At 35.0% G+C, this 20,601-nt stretch overlaps 1 protein-coding gene across 5 annotated transcripts in view; it reads left to right on the plus strand.

Annotated features, from left to right (window-relative positions):
* The window catches only part of TENT2 (terminal nucleotidyltransferase 2), a 41,967-nt gene that overhangs the window by 11,755 nt on the left and 9,611 nt on the right, over positions 1-20,601 (plus strand). For 4 of the 5 annotated variants that reach the window (XM_079330408.1, XM_079330409.1, XM_079330411.1 and 1 more), the window contains exons 8-13: positions 324-393; positions 3,797-3,873; positions 5,559-5,687; positions 7,822-7,865; positions 13,804-13,940; positions 19,720-19,811. In XM_079330408.1, coding sequence (XP_079186534.1) covers positions 324-393; positions 3,797-3,873; positions 5,559-5,687; positions 7,822-7,865; positions 13,804-13,940; positions 19,720-19,811 — 549 coding nt within the window. The remainder of the gene's footprint in view (positions 1-323; positions 394-3,796; positions 3,874-5,558; positions 5,688-7,821; positions 7,866-13,803; positions 13,941-19,719; positions 19,812-20,601) is intronic. The other variant, XM_079330412.1, reaches the window with a different exon arrangement.

Consider the following 20,601-nt stretch of genomic DNA (forward strand, 5'->3'; position numbering starts at 1 on the left):
TATTGCAAATATTGTTCCATGAAATCATTGTAGTACTGCATTCCTTATGTTCAAAATTCTGGAATATATTTCCTTTGGAAAAGTCTTCTACTCTTATGTTCTATTTTCTTCTTCTCTAATGTTAAGTGTGCGGGGTGTTTCATCTGCTTTCCTGGGTTGTTTTTTTTGCTATTGTTGCTAAAGGTTATTTAGTTTAGCACACTACTGCTAACTTTAATAAGCTGCAATTTACTATAAATCAGTCTATAAGATGCTATTACATGATCTTATATTAAGATCTGCATTTTGCATGGAACTTAATTGCTTTTTTTTCTACCTTTCAGCAAGCTACATTGAACGACCTCAGCTAATAAGAGCAAAAGTGCCAATAGTGAAATTCAGGGATAAAGTCAGGCAAGTATTCTTTTCAGCATAATCTTTTCAACTTTGACTTGGGAAAGTATTCTATATATGTACTGCCCTTAGGAGTAGTCCCACTGTTTTTTGACAGTGGTAGGAAGAAAACTGTTGTGAAATATAATTTTACTTGCTGTGCAGACACAACTATTGAGCTTTACAAAACATGACTGAAACAAACTAGCTTGGGGTGATATTTACTTGTATTCTCTGTATATTCATTATGAGGACATGAGAATAATTTAGAGGGACATACTAGGACAGATAATGATGTATTTCTTATTGTGTGTGATAAAAGTATCTGACAGAGGAAAAGATCATGCAAACACTGACATATGTTGACTGTCTGAGTAATGTTCACATCTTCCTGCGTTCATTGGCTTAGTTTTCTAACACTGATATGTATCAGCTTCCTATAGCAGCATAGTTTCATCCTCCTTTGTAAATTGGACTTTGAGCAATTTTAATATTGCTGTCTTAACCTGTGTCTATGCTCCTAAAATTTGGAACCCTGCCTCCATCTTTTAAAAACAAATAAGCATACTTTTCTGGCCTCTCTCTATGAAAGCATAAAGCAACATGTTTTTATCATGATATAACTTTATCATGGTTAGGTTCTTCCCCTGGTAAAACTGAATTTGTCATGTTTACAATTCAAAGTAATCAATGTAATCAGTTTAACATTTTGTTTCATCTGAGATTATACATACTTGCTGGGGTATACTTTTTTCTTCATTTATATCCAATTCCATATTTACTTGAATGTAATTGCCTACTTCTTTTAAAAATTTGAATGATTTTCAATTTCAAATTTTTGAATTTTTTCCCTCTTCTAACAGTATAGAAGGTTATTTCTTCCATGCTTCCTTAAAGTATGGTACTTGTCAAGCTAAAATTTGGGTTATTTGGATTAGCTACATATAGAAATACTAGTCTTTTCTTACATAAATGAAATGCTAAAATCCTGGTGCAAATATTGAATGAGTTATGGGATTAAAGCAAGAATATGTTTTTTCAATTTAAAATGAGAAAAGCTTTAAAAAGAAATCTTTAATGTGGAAATGGATGGAAGTGATTGTGTGAGAAGATTGAAGTCTTTTTGTAAGCACTTTTAGTCCATAGTACAGTAACTTTCAAAACATAAGTCATGATAATTATATACCTTACAGATAGGATTTAAAGAACTCTATTTTCCACTAAATCCAAGTATGATTTTCTAAGAGTAGAAACAGCACATTATATTTGTGCAGAGTGAAAACTGATATTGTTCACCATCTGGTTTTCTGTATTGCTATTGTGGAACAGAGGAGTGGCATGGAATGTCATCATTTTGGGTTGGGATTTTTTTTATTATAGTTAATTTTTGGTTTGTTTCCTGTCTTCACAGTTATCTCTCTCTTAGATAACCTGTCACCTCCATCCATGTTTTGTCTTTATTTAAGCATTTGTCTCTTTCCAGTCTCCTACTGGCCTCTTATTTTCTGTAGGCTTCGATGTATGAAAAATGGATACTCATGCATTTTTTCACAGAGGTCTTGAAAAATGGATTGGATATGCTGTATCCCGGGCACTGAGCCCATCTTTGCCAAAATTGGAAACTCAACTTTACAAATTTCCTGTGATATCTAGTTTTTTGATGCCCAGCTGCTGGGAGAATGTGGTCAAATTCAGTGGATGTTATCTGAATCTGGAGATGCATATTCTAATGTGTTACCAATAACTGAAATATATATATATATAAAATTAATATATAATAATAATAATTATTATTATTATTAATATATATATAATTGAAGACGGCTGTTTCTCCTTACTTTGACTCAGTGAATGAAAAAGCATTCAGTTTGTATTTGTTCTCTTTCATAACCTTTAAACTTGGGGGTTTATAGTGCTGTTAAAGTAAGAGAAGATCCACTGCACTTAAAGGTTTACCATCCTTTTTTTTTGGTAGTCTTGCCCAGGAAATTATTCTAATGCTGGTTCTGCTTCCCAGCAAGGCTTTGATCAATTATCAAAGTCTTTATGCTACAGAAGATACAAAACCTTTCTTTTCTGCTACAGTTGATGTGCAGTTGACTCTTTTCCTCTCCTTTAGTGCTTTTTAGTAGAATTTGAGTCTGAGCAGTACAAAAGCTTTTTCACTTGCCACTACTGCAGCAGCTATTGAAGATGCATAGTAAACATGCAATAGAACTTGCTTCAATTGGCATCTGGTAAATAGTCTTCTTGACAATTTGGATTAATTGGAATTACACATGCAGTCTGAAATTTTATTATATTTGCACATGCAGTTAATATTCTTATGGGTGTTCATGCTTGTATTTACATCTGTGAAGTGGAGGCTGAAATGTGTTCATTTCCTCTACTACTATGTACTACATTCTTAAAAAAAAACAAAAGGTTATGCTTAATACTAACTCAGCTTTAAAACGATGCAGTAGTTTTGATGCAAAAAATGTTTTGATGTAAAAAGTGTATAAAAGATGTAAAAAATGAAAAATGTTCAAAATATGTAAAAATTTCTTGTAGGCCTCAAATTATCTTTTATCCAATTTAATGAATTTCAGGTGCATGTTCCCCTTATATAGTCAGGAAAATCCAAAGAAGTTTTTGGTGAACAAATACTATGTGAATAAAATTTGTGCATATAAAATGGAAATAGTGTATATCACAGATAGCTACTTCTTTGTCTAGTAACAGACTCTTCTTGTGAGTTAATACTTATGTGTCTTATTGACCATGAATGCAAATAATCTCTTGAGTTCTTTGAGTAATTAGGCTCTCTATACAGTAGGAAATTCAAACTTGGGAGCAAGTTGTGTTGCAAGTAAAGCAGTTAGTGCTTGTTTACCTTATTTAATCTTAACAGAATGAACAGTATCTAAACTGTTTTATAATAAAATATGCAGTGTTTACTCAGAATTGGTTTTATTCCAAAGTACTGATTCTCTCTTACTGTCATTGGAAAAATGATTCTTACATTCTGACCTCTTCAAATTCTCTCTCTCAGTTCATTGGCATAATTTCATAAACTAGCACCTCATAGAATCCTTACTGGTATCAAAAGTTATCTGTAGTAAATAATGTAGTACAAGTGTAGTTGGGAGAAAGATTTGGTAAAAATTTTAAAAATATCTTAAGTTGTCTTAAAGTCTAAATTTGTATCTACATGTATTCTTCATGTAAAACAACAATTACAGTTTTATAACAAAGAAGTTCAAGTCTATAAGTGGCTCAGGTACTATAAACAAAACCAGCGGAATCATGGCATTTAAAACTCTGAAGAACATTTCCAGGGCTTTATATTAAACTTATATTTCTCTATATCTGTCAAAGTAAGTAGTAAACATTCAGAAATTGAGTACCCTGATGCTTGATTTTTCCTTTTCCTCCCTGACAGCAATGTGGATTTTGACTTGAATGTAAACAATGTGATAGGTATAAGAAATACATTCCTTCTAAGAACCTATGCATTCAGTAAGTCTTTATTTTAATATTTTCTTATTTATTTAAACTTTGCTTTTAAAAATTTAAAAAAAAAATCTGTGGATGCTCTTCTGTCTATTTTGAAATTAACTTTTCTATGTTGGTGTATGAGTGCTCTAGAAAACATTGAGGATGATGAGGCAAGGTGACACAAAATGTCCACAATAAATGTAGATAGATTAGGCAGAGCTAGAAGGTGAAGTCTGTGCTGTTATGTTACCAACAGTTTGTTGAAGGGAGCGTGTCCGTGATTAATCAGCAATTTTTGCTAGCTGTTTTTCAGTTAATGAAAGCTGGACTTCATAGGTTCATGAAAATAACATTACTGAGCATTTTCTTGAGGGATAGCTTGTATCTAAGTATCAGACAAAGTCTACTGGCCATATTGTACACTAACTTTGTTATATACTAATTAGAGGGACCAGCAGGCAGAATTTAATATCTCAAAATGAGGTCTCCAAAAAAGGTCTTTTCTACTGTGCCACAAAATAGCTATGTTTGAGACTGAAATCTATTTGCGTTTTTCTCTCATGAAAAAATTATATTCCAATTAATACATTTTTGTGTGGTGTCTGTACATTACTTTCTTGGCATCTCACAATTAGTGTACTAAGTTTTATTTTTCAGTTCAATCACTGGTGAACAATGTCAGGAATAAAGTGATTAGTGATGAGGAGTTTGGTTGTTTCCAAAAGATCTTCCAGATCTAGTAGGACGTTCATTCTGAGAGGAGTACCACTTACATGGGCATGGGTGCTGAACAACTGAATATATTGAGAGAAAATCATGCTTGACAGTTTTACAGAGTAACAGAGAGCACCCCAGCTTTGCAGTTGTAGGATGTTTTTTGTCTTTGTGTCTTGATAAGCAGAATACAAAACTTTGGATAATGATGTCAGATTAGGAAAGATACTCCAGAATGCTTAAGTTTTTAAGGTCATTGTAAGGCACTCGACTGAATTAATGATCTGCTTCTGTACACGTGCAAATGCTGAGAGTCCCAGGAGTTTGTGGTGGGTGATGTCTACCTACAATAGATTAATACCTTAATTGAAAGGTTGTCAATATTCACCAGAAATTCAGAAGACAACACCTGGAATATTTATGTCTTTTTCTCATGAATGTATTACTTTATATGTATTACTTTAAAGAGATACTGTATCTACATAAAAAGCTATTGAGGACAAGGCAAATTTAAAATTTATGTTTACATGCAGGGGTTACTGCTCTCATGTATCCTGATGTAAACTTAAGAATCAGCTGTGTCTTCCAACCACAATAATTGTTTTCTCTGCCTTCAAAGTTTGTATAGCCTAAAAAAAATGACATAGGGTCTCTCCAGGCAGCAAGTTATTTCAGAGAAAATTGAACCGGAGAGATCTTAGAAGTAGAAAGTGATGCTTTGCAAATTTCCCGGTATTCCTCTTGTAATGTGTCTGTGGATCTTACTACTCAAAAGGCTGTTTTCAAATGAAAATATTTTATTTTGATTTTTATATGATGGATAGTAATTGCAGAATAACTAAGTAAATTATATGAAATGCTTGCAGAAAGTAACCTTAGAACACAAAACTACTGTAGTGATCAAATTAGAGCAAATGTGGATTAATAAATAATAATAATAATAAGCTGTCTAGTTAAATATACTTTCTAAGATGTGTTTATTTTTCTTGCAGTTGAGAATCGAGTTCGTCCATTAGTACTTGTTGTTAAGAAGTGGGCAAGTTTTCATGATATAAATGATGCCAGTCGTGGTACTTTAAACAGCTATAGTCTTGTGTTGATGGTTTTGCACTATTTACAGAGTAAGTATTTTTTACATGTTGAAACTGTCCCTCTTAAGTTTGTGTAGTTTTCTTCTTTAATGAAATAAAACAAGCAGTAATTGTCTTCTACACAGAAATATTTAAAAGTAAATACAATTTACTCAATTTACTTTGTGTTACACTTTGTCTTTGACAAGTGGACCTGTTCTTTGGAGGCAGAGTTACCACCTGTGTAAAGATTTGGAAAAAATGTACCTGCAGAACACTGTGTAGCTATAAAATAAAGTCAGGTACTAGTTCACAGAAATGCATAAAGATATTTACTGTAGTCATCTCTGGCACATGACACATCTTTCTAGGAAAGGGGGAAAAAAGCATTCAAATAATCTGTTTCATGAAAAACTGTCATCAGTCATTTATCTTGGGAAGATCAGCAGTCCACAAACCAAAGAGGAGCCTTCTACCTGTGTTTCCCCAGCGTTTTCAGTAGGGGGAAAAAAAAGGCATGAAAAAAAGCACCTGAGGTGTGGCCCTGTATGTGTATCTAAGCACCAGATTTTTAGGTTCTGATGTTTTATCCATGCAGATTTTAAGCTTTTTTCCCCTGCTATACGCATGTGATGTTCCTGAAAATAGCCTGTGTCCTAGAACTTCTAATAATGTTTTTGTTGGTGATACTGTGGAGAGAAAAAAAAGAACATATTTCTTTTGCACTAGTGTCCCTAAGAAAGTTTCTTTTCAGTGCTACTTAAATGATTTCCATATTCTTATACTAGTGTGGATATCTTTGAACCCAGTTTAGTGTGGCTTGAGTTTGTTTTGTAGATACATCAGTATCTTGCACATGAACTTTCTTCCAGATAATGTCTAACTAGCTTGAACAGTAAGAAATGGAAACTCATAGGGCAAGTGCTAGTGGTAAATGGTAATTTTTCCCTTCCCATTCATCCTCTTAGTAAAGCTTACTAAAGCATACACACCTAGATACAATACCTTGATAGTTTGTATTGCTCAGGTTTTGTTGTCTTTTAATTTAGTGTGGTAGAGAACTGGAAAGTATCCAAGATGTTGCAGAAACATGAACACCCACAAACAAAATAAAATTTTCATTGAAGCAGCTGTGATCATTTTCTTGGCAGTCCCAATAGTATATTTTACTTTTTGAAGATAGCCCAAGCACATTCTGAGAATTCTTCTATTCTTATTCTTAGTCCCTGTGGAAAAAGGATTCTGTAACATCTCTTCACCTGTAAGGCTGTGTTGAAGGGTGAACTAAGTTCCAAGTCTAAGACCTATGTACTGAATTTTATTTATTATTTTCCCTAATGAGTGATGTAGACCAGTTTCTTAAGCCATGCTGAAGACATGATGCTAAAGCTTTAGTTTGAAGAGTGCTGTTACAGTTCTAGAGCTGCTTGAGTAGGATATGAATACTTTGGGATTTTTGTCCATGTATAGGACCATGTAATTTGGGTGATTTTTTTTTTTTTTGGCTCTAATTTATACAGTTCAGTAGATGCAATCCCAGTCCTTGGTTTTCATAAAAGGGACCAATATTTGGATAATTTTGTGTTTGTTAGTATTGTTAATGACTGTGTGATCTTCATAATATGTTTGCCATTTAGCAGATCAGCTAACACTGTTAGACTGTATTTAGGTATTTTATGGGGATTTTGCTAGTAATGCCTACTAAATGTATTGAGCATTTTTTAATAGATTACATTTGGAGACTCAGTATGTAATACTTGGCAGTTGAAAAATATTTTATCTTGCAGTAACTGTAGACTTGTTTATAGAATTGTAGTAGATGTAAGGAGAAAAAGGTGACCGAAGCTCTAATTTTTCATTTGGGGACTCTTAGTTTATTTTCCTATATCCATTAATCAATATGAATTTCAGAAATAAATTGTTGCTAGAGTTTTCCAGTGCCTTTTACATATAGTAGTATCTTGGTAAGACCTTTCATTAGCTGAATAAAGTTCCTATAGTACTGTATAGTACAAAATATAGTAATAGAAATGTTTGCCAAATAACTTATTTTGCAAAATGCGTGAAAGTAAAGTTCTGTTTTTAAGACAGAATTTCAATGCAACGCTTTGATGTAGTTGTTATGATATTGCTATTTCCTGTGAATTACATGAATCACAGCAACTTTAAACTTTTTTTTTTGTAGCCCTACCTGAACCCATCCTTCCATCCCTCCAAAAAAATTACCCAGTAAGTGTTTCTTATGGATTTACTACATCATATATATGTGTTACCTGCTTATCTAAATATATGAATTCTTAACTATCTCTGATGGATTAAGTTGAATTAACAGTCTGTAGGTCAGGTTATTGATATACTATACTTAAATGTGAAAGAGGTTATTTGCTGCTTTTAAAAAATTTTTTAATGAAAATTCTGTTAGGTATGGGAGGATTTGACACACAGTTAGAAGAAAGTGCTAATGAAAACTACTGACCTAATTCTCTTTATGCTGGCCTGGAAATATCCCTGTGTCAGCTGTACTTTCTGGTTCCTTTTTCTTAATATGTTAAGTAGTGCTTTTTCATCCAGTTCTGGCACTTCAGAATTCCATACTGTCCCACAGCTGTTGGGTTGCCTGCTTTTTCCATATGCAGAAAATGAGAAACACGTTTCCTAAGGAAACTTGAAACATTACAAAATTTTACTTCAGTCCAACAAGAAAACACCTTTTTGGAACTTTGCTATTGTAGTCAGATCATACTCTGTTCATTTCTGGAGAACTCAGTGAATTAGTATGCTTTGGTCCCTCCAGAATTTGGAGTGTTACTAGTGAGATTTAATCTAAGAAAAATTATCTAGAAGTAAGAACTGCCCTCTTAAGTATTTGTCTGTGCACAAAAGTGCTATTGCTGAATAGTTGTATGCTGTAATTTATTTACAGAAATTCCTTGGTTCCTTCCTCCTTACCTGTCTCATATGTGTCACTTAAAATTTTTCTTTATTCATAGTTAACATCGTTTGGTATTTCTGTCTACATATGGGGATTTTAATAGGTTACTGGCAATTTTGCCAAGCTAGTATGAGAAACCCGTTCTATCTTCTGCCTGTATTTCCCATAATGCTGAAATGGGAATGTTTAATGGTGCTGAACATCAGGGAGAAAATACTGTGGTGTCAGCCATTTTGGGTAATTAAGATAATTGAGATGCAGAAGAAAGCATTGAGCAATAATTCACTGCAGTTTTATTTCTTGTGTTGTAAATCTGCTTATTTTTTGTTCTTTATCTTTTCCTTAATGGTACTCTAAAAATGATTTTTTTAATGGTTCTCTATACCTTCTAGTTTCTTCATTGGGAGTACTGAAAAGACTTTGAAGCCATCTTTCATTTTTGGTACACTTACCTTTAACTGATAGGTTTTTGAATTGCTGAATTTGGTAATTACGTTTCATTAAAGCTTACGTGCTGTAGTGTTCTAAGTTTTGTGTAGCATGTTGTTTAGAGAAAAGTGTTAGGACCTGGCAGCTTTTGACTCTTCTGTATTTGTAATACAGGTATTTATATTATGTTTGAACTGTGTAGAGGCCTTCAGAATACAATACAAATGTTAATACTCTCAGTCTTTAAAGCTAGCATATACAATACCCTAAGCTGAAAATCCTAATGAATCTCAAAGCAAGTTTTATCTTGGGTTATGTGAAAATGGTAAAATGCAGGTGAGCACTGCTGTAGGAATTGCATCTTTGCCCTATTCTGATACAGGCTATATTTAGTTTTGTTGTTCTTTGTCTGTTAGTTATCTTATATTTGGAGAATGGGCAAAATATTCTAGAATTGCTAGCAAAATTAAAAGAATATTTTATACATGCTTACTACAAAACAAAATTGCAAGTATGTTTTTGATACTGTTTCCACTAGGAATATAATAAAATGTTTAAAAATTATGAAACTTAAAATTTCTGAATACTAAATTTCTTTGAATTTCTGAATTCAAAGGAATTTAGAATGAAAAATACAGCAAAACAATTTTGGTCATGTGGCTTGCAGAAATAATTAAAAAGCACAAGGAAATTTCAGTATCAAAAGAAACTGTATCTTTTTCTTGTGAGTGGCTGGTCTGAGTTGTGTCTTCATACAAAAACTGTACAAACTACTGCATCTTCCCTATCTACACCTTCCCACAGTTTTTTAAAATCGAATCTGCAGCCTGAAAATACTTCTGTGATTTGGAGGAAGCTGTTTGTCTTGAATTGTTTGTATCATATAAAAGAGACTTGCTTACATTGAGGAGGAAATAAAAGACAGATTCTGTGTCTCAGTGTATCTACTGCAAATGTGAGGGTTGAGAAGTCCTGGAAAGCCACCAGATTTGCACACTTTTGCATTCTGTTGGGGGAGTTTTGAGTTGGCACCAAGCTGATGTGTTTTGCAACCACTACTTCAGAGGGAGTATCAGACCACATCAAATGTGGGGTTGTTTTCTGGGGCTTCCCTTGTTCTCTAGCCAGACAAGATAGATGGCAATAGCCCACCAAGTGTTCATCAATTTTGAAGTCTATATAGTACATGCTTCCATGTCAGGAGTTCATGGATAAGCTCTAGAAAATCTATGGTGGCTTAAAACATAATGGCTGGTGAACAATGCTGTCACTGGCACTGAGAAGGAACCTTGTGTCTGACTCTCTACTGTTCAGGAAGTCTGGTGTCTTAGCTGAAGTCAAGATGAAATTGGGTTTCCATGAGTGCTCTGGATAGTGAACTTCAAGTACTGTAGCTTGAACACATCTTTCTTTATGCTGCCTCAGCTTCATGTCATGTCTTGCAGAAGGTGGGAGGGTCTTCAACATGTGAGTCAGCCCTTGGAAAGACACAGTTTGCTTCACACGGGGTTTCACTTTTAAAAAATATAAACATGAGTTAAATATTCATCGATTGCACCAGGGAAAAGGATATTTTATTTGTGAATATACAGCAACATCAAGGCATTATGCTTATGTTACTACTAAATTTTCTGAACAAAGATTCTTGTACATTCAGAGCTAAACTCACTATACATCAAGATACTCAAATATAAATTGTGTTCCTTTCCAGTGTATAAGGTGGAATAAGCATACTTAAAAGCATTAAGTAGCTTGAACATTAAGCATGTTGCTGAATATGGGTATTTCTTGAGAAATCACCCAATCAAGGTAAAGATTAGAGATCCAGCAACAAAAAGGAAAAATACTTTGGGTCCCTTTTCTGGGATATCTTAAAATAATGGAGATCTCATTTAGATTTGTTGCTCAGTCAGATTCTGAATCTAATTACTGTCTCTTAAGACAGCTTGAGGCAAAGACACAGTAAGCAAAATAGGTACTAGTTTTAATAGAAGCTGAATCTTTTGCCTTCTAGAGCAAGTTAAGAAAAGAAAACATACTTTGAAGAGCACTTTGTAATTCCATTTTTTTGGCAACCTCACCTATGTGTAGGATCTGTAAGCTGCACCTTGTTTTGTTTGCCTCATTATTCCCCGAGTCCCTCTAGCAGGAAAGAAAATACTGTTATCTTTGTTTTACAACAGGTGAATAGAGATGAGTTGAAGCGAGGGGTTTATCTTGGGTTGTCTGTGGTAAAGCAGAAAAAAGTCTGGGTATCCATTAGCTTGTCTGACCTCTTACTCACTGGACACTGAGTGAATTGCTTTGTGAAGGAATGACATTAAAATACATTGTTGGTAATTGAGTTATTGAATATTGATAAATCTTGACAGAAGTCTTCACTAAATCTTGACAATTTTAAGTAGCAATTAATTTGGTTTTACATGTAGAACTTTCTAATATGGTAATAGCAACTGCTTACATAACAAATTCTTTATATTTCAGAAAGATGAAGCACTGGGTTTTGCTCTCTGTGGGGTGATTAGCAACTGACAGTACTTAAAAAATAAATCTTCTAACAGTATTACACATATGTGGTTAATACATTGCTTTAGTTACTGTTACCCTTATTACCATTAATAAGTCTTATTTTCTTTCAGAAAATTAATATCTGTCTATGCCTTCTATTTTGCAGTACAAAATGTCTTTTTAAGAGCAATTTTCATAGTGACATAACCACTAAACCAAATGGAAATGAGAATTATTTTTATGTCTCTTAAACTAGGTGGTGGGGGTTACCTACTATAGACTGTAACCTTTGTTTTTACTGAAGCACATGTCTAGAATAATATGCATGTATTTTCTTGAAGGCAAAAACCTTTCTGTGTAAGATAAACTTTTGTTGGTCTGATATCTTACTGCCTGCCAGTAACAAAAAAAAAGCTTGTTCTTTTGAAAAATAATAAAGTCTAACTTTTTTGCTGCTGAGGATATCAACCACACTGTGATGGCAGAATTTTCTTGCAATTCAGAAGTTCTCAGGTATTCAAATACTCAAAGTGTAAAAAACTTAATCTTGTTCTCCTTTTATACTGCCTCCAAACACTTACTAGTCTTAGTAGATGTCTGTTGTAATTTTATTGCACTTCTGTTTTGTATTTTTGTAGGTCAGTGGCCCATTTTTTCTTCTTTTCCCCTCCTCCCTTATGTTTCTTTATCAGCTGGTATACTAATTCTAAATTCAGTTGTTCTGACTCTTCCTTAGCTTTCTGTGAGGATGGGCAATAAGTGACTTTCACTGTAGTGCCTTTCTGATTAACTTCAGGGTTACAACTGTATTTATTATATGGCATTGGAACAACTCTTTGTAGGTCTTTGTATACTGCATATCTGCTTTATATGTCTGTGTTTCCATTGTTTTGGTGTCTTCTGATGAACTATAGGCTGTTAAATTCTGAGCTTTGCAAACTAAAATAATATTTTTTATATAGCATTGCATCATGTACTCTTTTATCTCTAGAAGAATGTGGGTTTTTTTTCCCCAAAAAGATGTTGCAGAATGTTCCAGGAAGTTTTGCTGGAGCTGGCATAAAGAAGATGAGAGTCTCAAACTTTCCAGTCTTACTGGTTTTATCACTTAATAGTACTTTTCTCAGAGGAAGCAGTGCCAGCTGTGAACATGGAAATAATACTATTCTGTGTAGTGCTTTTAGTGCTATTCTAGTATAATGTTTGAATCATGCCTGATACTACTTTTAAAAATAAAAAATGAATTGGTGGGGAGGGGTAAGGAGCTATAGTAATGAGTGAACAGGTCCCTAAGTTTACATAAATATTTTTCTTTACGTGAATGTAATATTCAGTCCTGTGTATCTTGAGGTCATTTTCAGTAAAATACACAACATTGCTGTAACACGGTGTTAAAAACAGATATTAGCAAGTTATAAAAATAGTTCCTGTAACAAGATGAGATGTTTACTTCTATGTACCCCAGTCTATCAGAAGAACCTAAAGGATGCAATGGACACTGAAACAGCAGGGCAGTTCTAAAACCATGTGTATTTAGTCTTCTATATATTCCTTTTTAACTTGGCAATAGTGCCTCCTTTTTGTAGCAAACCTGATTTCTTCTTACCCCATCATACTAACCTTCTTCCCCTGCAGAAAAGCATACTTCAGCTGAAGTGCAGCATTCTGTGTGTTCAGGTGTTTTATATGACTTCACAGCTGGTTGGTTGTTTGGTTTCCTTTTTTTCATTCTTGGCTAGAGGAAATAATAGCTGCAGTTTTCATGCTTATTTTGTACGTGGATGCAGGTTCATTTTATGGTGGGTTTCATATGCAGTTTTTAAGTCTGTGCTTGGGAGCACTGGTAGGCCTTCCCTCTTGATTATTTCTGTTCTTCGGTTCAGCTGTGGGAAATTGACAATAAGTGCATTAACTTCACCTACATATTTCTCAGCTGAACTGCAGTCAGCTCAGTGCAGGCTACCTTACTCAACTTTTGCTCTTGGGGTTTTAGATGCAAGTCTAATTCAAAGGTTCTCCTATACTAAAATTCTTTAGTAAACAGAAGTCAAGTGATGGTCTTGTATCCTCCAGTGCAAGATGATTGTTCAGGGGGAGTAACTAGTATTCAGTGGGGTAGAAGAGAAGTAGTTCTTGGCTTGTAAGTTGTCCTTGAACTTATAATACGCAAACAATAGGTAGCATTCTTATTGTGGAAAATACAGGCATCTGGGTTAAGGCTCTCTCTGTGTAATATATATTTTATATATATATATATATATATATACACACACACACAATCTGATTTTATTTTGACAGGAATGTTTTGATCCTACTATGCAGTTGCATCTTGTTCATCAAGCTCCACGTACCATTCCTCCTTACATCTCAAAAAATGGATCAAGCCTTGGAGATTTGCTAATAGGCTTCTTCAAATATTATGCCACAGAATTTGAGTAAGTAATAAACTCATTTTAGTGATTTGGAAGATGTGAAACTTTAATTCCTTCTATTCAATACAGCCTTTATAACCCTTGAAAGAAAGAAAAGCCACAATGCAGGAGTGGTAACTGAGAGAGAGGAAATGAGTGGAAAGGCTAAATTACAACAGGAATGCTGGTAAATTGTCTGATATCTTCTTCAGGCATTCTTTCCTGTAAAATAGTTGCCAAAAGTAAGAGAGCTTTGTCCTTTAAAAATTACTGGGTTTTGTTACACAGTTACACTATTCTATAACTACCTATTCAAGTGCAAGAAAGGTCTGTTCTTAGCTGTCATGTAAAATATCAATTGTGCTATTAATTATTTGGACCTTAAGGGCTTATCTTTTGTCACACTGAGTCAATGGAGGTAACTTGCCAGGTGGCTTCTTACTTCTACCAGAGTATACATCTGTATGGGCCTCACCTAATAATGAAGTCTCCTGTGTACAGTTGTTTCACTCCCATTATTATTTGCTAGAATCTGAGTTTAATTTTGGCATCTGGACTTCTTTATATAAGAGGACAAGCTAAAGTTGTGAAGGCATCTGAGAAGGCCTTAAGTTACAGCTGTTTTGCCACATTGTTCCTCATGTATTTCTGAATTTCATAGAAAAATGCTTGTTCATATAACATATCAAATGGTTGTATCTCAGTCAGCTGAAAGATCTTCTAAATAACTTCTGATGCAGTTATTTCATGCACATTGCTGTTTTATGTATGTGCATCATCTCCATTTCCTGGGAGAACTGAGCATACAATTGGATACTCACAATTTTGGAAGTGTTCGTAATTTACTTTAATATAAGAAATGAAAGACCATAAAATCTCATGTGTCTCTGCGGTGCACATCATATCTGAAATATGTAAGCTATATGTAAGCTACTACAACCCTATGGGCTGTAGTAATCTGTGAACCAACTGCATTCTGTGTATGCTTAAACCTGACTGAGAGATTTTCATGTAAGAGATTTTTTTTCAATGATCTTTGCAGACAAGAGAATAGTCTTTTGTCTTAAATGTTTCTCCTGAGTACCTGTCTTTTCAACTGACAAGGTGATGTTTGCTAAAGAGGCAGTTGAGAAAACACTGCTGGATGATAACCTTGGGTTCTTAAGTTATGTGGGACACTACATGAATTTATTATAACTCAACTGTACAAGCTGTTGATCTTCTCATATATGAAAATGAATATATTTTCCACTAAGGAATTTTCTGGTTTGCCTGTGTGAAGTACCAGAGATGTTCTTGTCTAATTGCAGGAAAAATACCTAGTTTGACTTTTCTGAGTTTGAGTACTTGTGAACATAGTCAAGACCAGATTTCTGCCTAAGTTGGTGGCTGGTCCAGAATGACCTAATTTTTGTCTGCTGTTAGAAAGGATATGCTAAGATATGTGTCAAACAGTGATATTGCAGACAAAAAATTCTGCAATATCAGTGTTTGAGCTGGTGGCAATCCCTAAATACTATTTTTGTGATGATTATAAATCAGGAAAAAATTACTACCTAAATTTATTCACAGACACACACAGGAGCTTCTGAGTAAAATAAAGCTTGAAAATGTAAGTAGTGAAGATAGAATAGTTGCTGATGTCAAGGGAAGAAAATTCTTCCCATTCCCCCAAAAAATGTGGTTTGCAGCATGCATTGGAATAACACACCATATATGGCAAACTTGTTTTTTCTTTATAGTTGTATAATTATCTTGCCGTAAGAGTTCAAGTTGGTGTAATGTTTCTTATGATACAGCAGGCTATGGTTATGACTTCATTTTAACTTTAAATATTTAAAATTGTCTGCTGCTTAAGTAATGAATGTGATCAGGAAAGAATTGTAGATGTTCTCCAAAGCAAGTATTTGGAAATGTGTTTACCAGTGTCTCTGAGGAGGTGTCTGATTTCAATTCTGCGACTGTGAGTGAAGGCAGCAGGTTTTCACTTGGCTGTCTCCTTACAAAGTGAGACCCCTGTGTTTATTGTTTTGTGGTTATTTCCTTAAATTTACCACTACAGGTTAAGTAACAGTTGTTTTAAGAGTATTCATTGATTTGTATACAGTGGACATGGTTAAAGCTTGCTTACATTTTAATGGCAAAATATAAAATTTCTGTGAGAAGTTGCTTTCAACTCTTTTCACTATAGAACTGATCAAGTAATAAAGGGATCATTTTTTATACTATGTTGAATTAAATATGTTTGCAACTTGTACCCATCTTATTTTGTTCATACAAGTGGCTTTGATATGTGAGAATGCTCTGGAAAAGATAAGCTTTTTATTCTGTTTGAACTGTAGTCATACACATGGCTGAAAATACCTAGCCTTCTTTCAGATACTTACCTTTGCCATGAAGATAACATACCTGATGCAGTCAGTGACAAGAGAAATAATTGATAATTGAAATAGCTGTTTAAATGGCATTGTTAACTTACAGATTGAAAATGTGTGCTGGAAGAATATCTGCTTTGTGTTGGCAACAATGAAGTTATTATATGCAAGCCAAAGTGGCTAAAATTGGCTTACAAATAATTTGCTATTCATAATTGATTCCTGATTCAGTATGATCTTAGTATCAAGGCAGCTCTGTTAAGACTGTCAGATAAAAGAGTTGTTTTCAAAAAGCCTTTCAAGTTTCTAATTTGAATAAACGACTTTTTAAACAGCAAGAATTGCCATTTTGTTGCTTGTTGCTTAACCACTGTGTTATAAAAGCTTTCTTTTTCTTTTTTTTTTTTTTTTTTTTTTTTTTTTTTTTTGCTGAAGGATCAAGTATAGCCTAGGAAAAAAGAATTCAAGAGAAGAATTACTGTTTCAAGTGGAACAGTACTGCCTGGTTAAACCAAATGCAGATCAAATACTTCTTTGCATGACTTTTTTTCTTTCTCTCTTTTTTTTTTTTCCATTGGCCTGGATCTCTGATTTTTTAAATAAGCTTTCAAAAAACCAAACTGTAAGCTTCTGCTTGCAGAGAGTGGTCTTGAGCTGCAGTTTAAGCTTGTTTGAAGCTCTAAACACAGGGGTTTTGTCTTGTTTTTTGGTTTTTTGGGGTTTTTTTGGTTGGTTTTTTTTTTTTGTGTGTGTGTGTTTTTGAGATTTTTTTAGCAATTTGTCAGAATTAGGCTCATGTTGATAGTTGATTATTAAAACACATGATAGGAAATTATTCTATGCTATTATCTCTATTTATCACAAAAGCAGTCTACTGTGGGAATTAAGGAAAGATGATTAAGTTAGAATGGAGGCATTAGTTTACATTGAATGCTAGAAAAGATCACCATTACTAATTTCATAAAGACTATATCAAGAGAAACCTAAATAACCTAAATATACACACTGAGATATCCTACATGTCTTAGTGTGCCGTGTCCTGCATTTTTAAAAGTAAGTCCTATTCATATTCACGTGTTCTGTGAAAATACAGTTATTCAAACAACTGATTTCCATAGGAGGCTTTAATTATGAGTTGTATTCAAGAAAATTTGTAGAACTACAGTCACAGATTTTTAGCTGTCTTGTCATTGTTGAATTAATGGGTTATGACAGGAGATCTGTGGTCTAGGGAGGACAGAATTCTTTCAGATTTGACTGATGAGTTATAGACAGTATTTAAATTTGCAGTTGATATCTATAGATTTACAGCAGGTGGTTGATATACCCAGCCCAGATGCCCGGCTGCTCTGTCAGGTGTACACAAAACCATTACAGCTGGCAGTACATTGCCCAACTATTTCTACCCGTTTAGTCAGGACATATGGTGATGTATTGGTGGTCTAGCTGTTTCACTGATGTGGTGGCTTTTTGGTTTACAGAATCATCTAGAAGACACCTTTAAGATTATCTAAAGCAGCTTTCAATGCAGCAACACTGTAACCACCCCTGCAATATATTCCCAGGTGCCACATCTAGACATATCTTGGACATTTCCAGAAACAGTGATTCCATCACTTCTCTAGGCAACTTACTCCAATGCCTGTTTACTTTTTCAGTGAAAAATTGTTTTCTAGTATCTAAACTGAACCTCTCCTAGTGCAATTTAAGGCCATTTCTTCTTTTCCTTGACACATGGCAGAAGAGATTGTAGCCAGGTGGAGGGTCAACCTTCTTGTAGTTATAGAGAGGGATGAGATCTTTGAGCTTCCATTTCTCAAGAATAAAAATCCCCATTTCCATCAGCTGCTCCTTATAGAACATGTTTTCTAGACTCTTCCCAAGCTCCATTGGCCTTCCTTGGAGAAACATCAGGGCCTCAGTGTGTTTCTTGTAACAAAGGGCCAAAAACTGAACACATGATTCAAGGTGTGGCCTCATCAGTCCCCAGTACAGGGAGACAGTCAACTGCTGTCCTTCTGCTGGCTGCACTATTGCTGATCCAGCCAGGATGCCATTGGCCTTCTTGGCCCCTGGGCACACCCTGGCTCATGTTCAGCTGCTGCCACCAGCACCCCCAGGTCCTTTCCAGCCCCAGCCTGTGGCACTGCCTGGGGTTGTTGTGACTCAAGGGCAGGACCCAGCACTGGCCCTTGTTGAACCTCACACCATTGGCCTCAGCCATGATCCAGCCTGCCCAGATCCCTCTGCAGAGCCTTCCTGCCCTCCAGCAGATCAATAACCCACACAGCTTGGTGCCACCTGTGAACTGACTGAGGCTGCACTCCATGAGATACTAAACAAACCTGGCCCCAGTTCTGAGCCCTGGGGAACAGCACCTGTGGCCACCAGCTGGATGTAACTGCCCTCACCACCACTCTCTGGGTCCATCCTGGCAGTTTATCCAGTGAAGAGCACATTTGCCCAAGCCATCAGCAGCCAGTTTCTCCAGGATAATGCTGTGGGAAATGGTGTCAAAGGCTTTACTAAAGTCCATGTAGACTACATCCACAGCAGATAACCACTTTGTCACAGAAGGATATCAGGCTGGTCAGTCAGAATCTGCCTTTCATAGACCCCTGCTGGCTGGTCCCAGACTCCTGACTGTTTTTGATGTGGCACATGTATGGCATGCAGGATGAGCTGTTCTCTATTTAAGAGCAGCTGAAAGGTGGCTTTTTTTTTAATATACTTTCATTGCATTTGGCATATTGTTGTGTCAGGCATCATAAAGATGGTGGTACATCATAAAGACCCTATAATCTGCATGCTGTTCCTGTTTAAATGTGGTAATTTCCTTGTTTTCTTATAAAGCTGCCTGCAGAAAGTGGTAGAGAGTTGTTGTACTAGCAGATCTAAAATTCAGCATATATAAGGTGTTGAAACTTTCAAGTAGGTTCCATGCACAAGTTAGGCCCATGAGCAGGTTATTTCTACTATCTTTATACTCTTAAGTATTATTTACGGAATGCAGTATGTGACTTGTCTGCACTTATTCCTTACATTCCTTTTTTTCCTACAGAAAATTCTGAAAGATTAGATTCTGTAATTTATTTTGAGCTTTGAAATAAATGTAGGTGACGATGCAAATTTAGTTTAACATTATTAGCCAAAAAATTTCCATTGTATGTGTATTTTACTCATGGATACCTGGGATGCTCTGTTTTGAAGGTGCTTTTTGTACTTCTGTTAGTAGAAAAATTTTCTTGTTTCATTTACATTCATTAACATCATTTACTCATGATGTTAAATGGAATTACTCATTATTATGAGTATGTGTTATCCAGGCTTATGGCGTTTCAATCTGACAATTTTTTAAATGTAAACTGATCCTTTGAATTTAGAACTAAGAGTTAAAATTTTTTGCAAATTGTTTTCCTTTTTTTTAGTTGGAGCCATCAGATGATTTCAGTTCGTGAGGCCAAGGCTATTGCAAGACCTGATGGTATTGAATGGAGAAACAAATTTATTTGTGTAGAAGGTAAAAATGTGAAATTGCATTATAATTTTTAACTGTTGAGGCATTAAATACATAAATCTATCAATTATACCTTGGTTGTGTTTTGAGAAATATTTTATATGTGTGTATTATGTGGAGAATGAAGTTTAACCAATATAAATAGTTTGTAAACAGTCTCATCAAAAACATTTGAGAAGGAAGCTTTAGGTTCTAAAGTGTTTAAAAATAGTACTCCTGACCTTTTCTTCAAGAGCATTCATTGCCCTATTGCTTTTGGAACAGGGCTCAGTACTTTGATAAGGAATGGCCTTTATGCCAGTATCGTGTTTTTCTGCTCCACAAAAATAGTTGTCAATTTTGCCAAGTTTGAACTTCTGAAAAAACACAGCAGACACAGATTATTCTTGAAGAATATTCTTTGTTCTAGAAATAGTCTGGCATTGCAGTGATCAGGTTGTGTGTATGTTGATCCCCCTGTGGGTACTATTTTTGGCTGGCTAGTGAACATGGACTTTTTCCAGAGACTACATGATGCTTTTCAGAACTGGAGGGTAAACCCAGGGTACCTGTTGGAGTTGCAGGTCTCAGCTGTTTCAGTGCAGAACTGAGTAGAGCTCTATACAGGCAATCTGATTCATGTGCTGGTGACACCTTTCAGCTACCATGGGGATGTACATGGGGAAGATGAGCAGGTTGGCATACACAGAAGATGAAGCTTGCACTAAGGAAAGAGAAGATGATAAACCAAGAGAAGGATCAAGATGTTTGGAGAATGAGAAGTAAGGAAGGGACTGAGAGTTGCTGTGTAACT

This window comes from Erithacus rubecula (genome assembly GCF_903797595.1).
Source record: "Erithacus rubecula genome assembly, chromosome: Z".
Lineage (NCBI taxonomy): Eukaryota > Metazoa > Chordata > Aves > Passeriformes > Muscicapidae > Erithacus > Erithacus rubecula.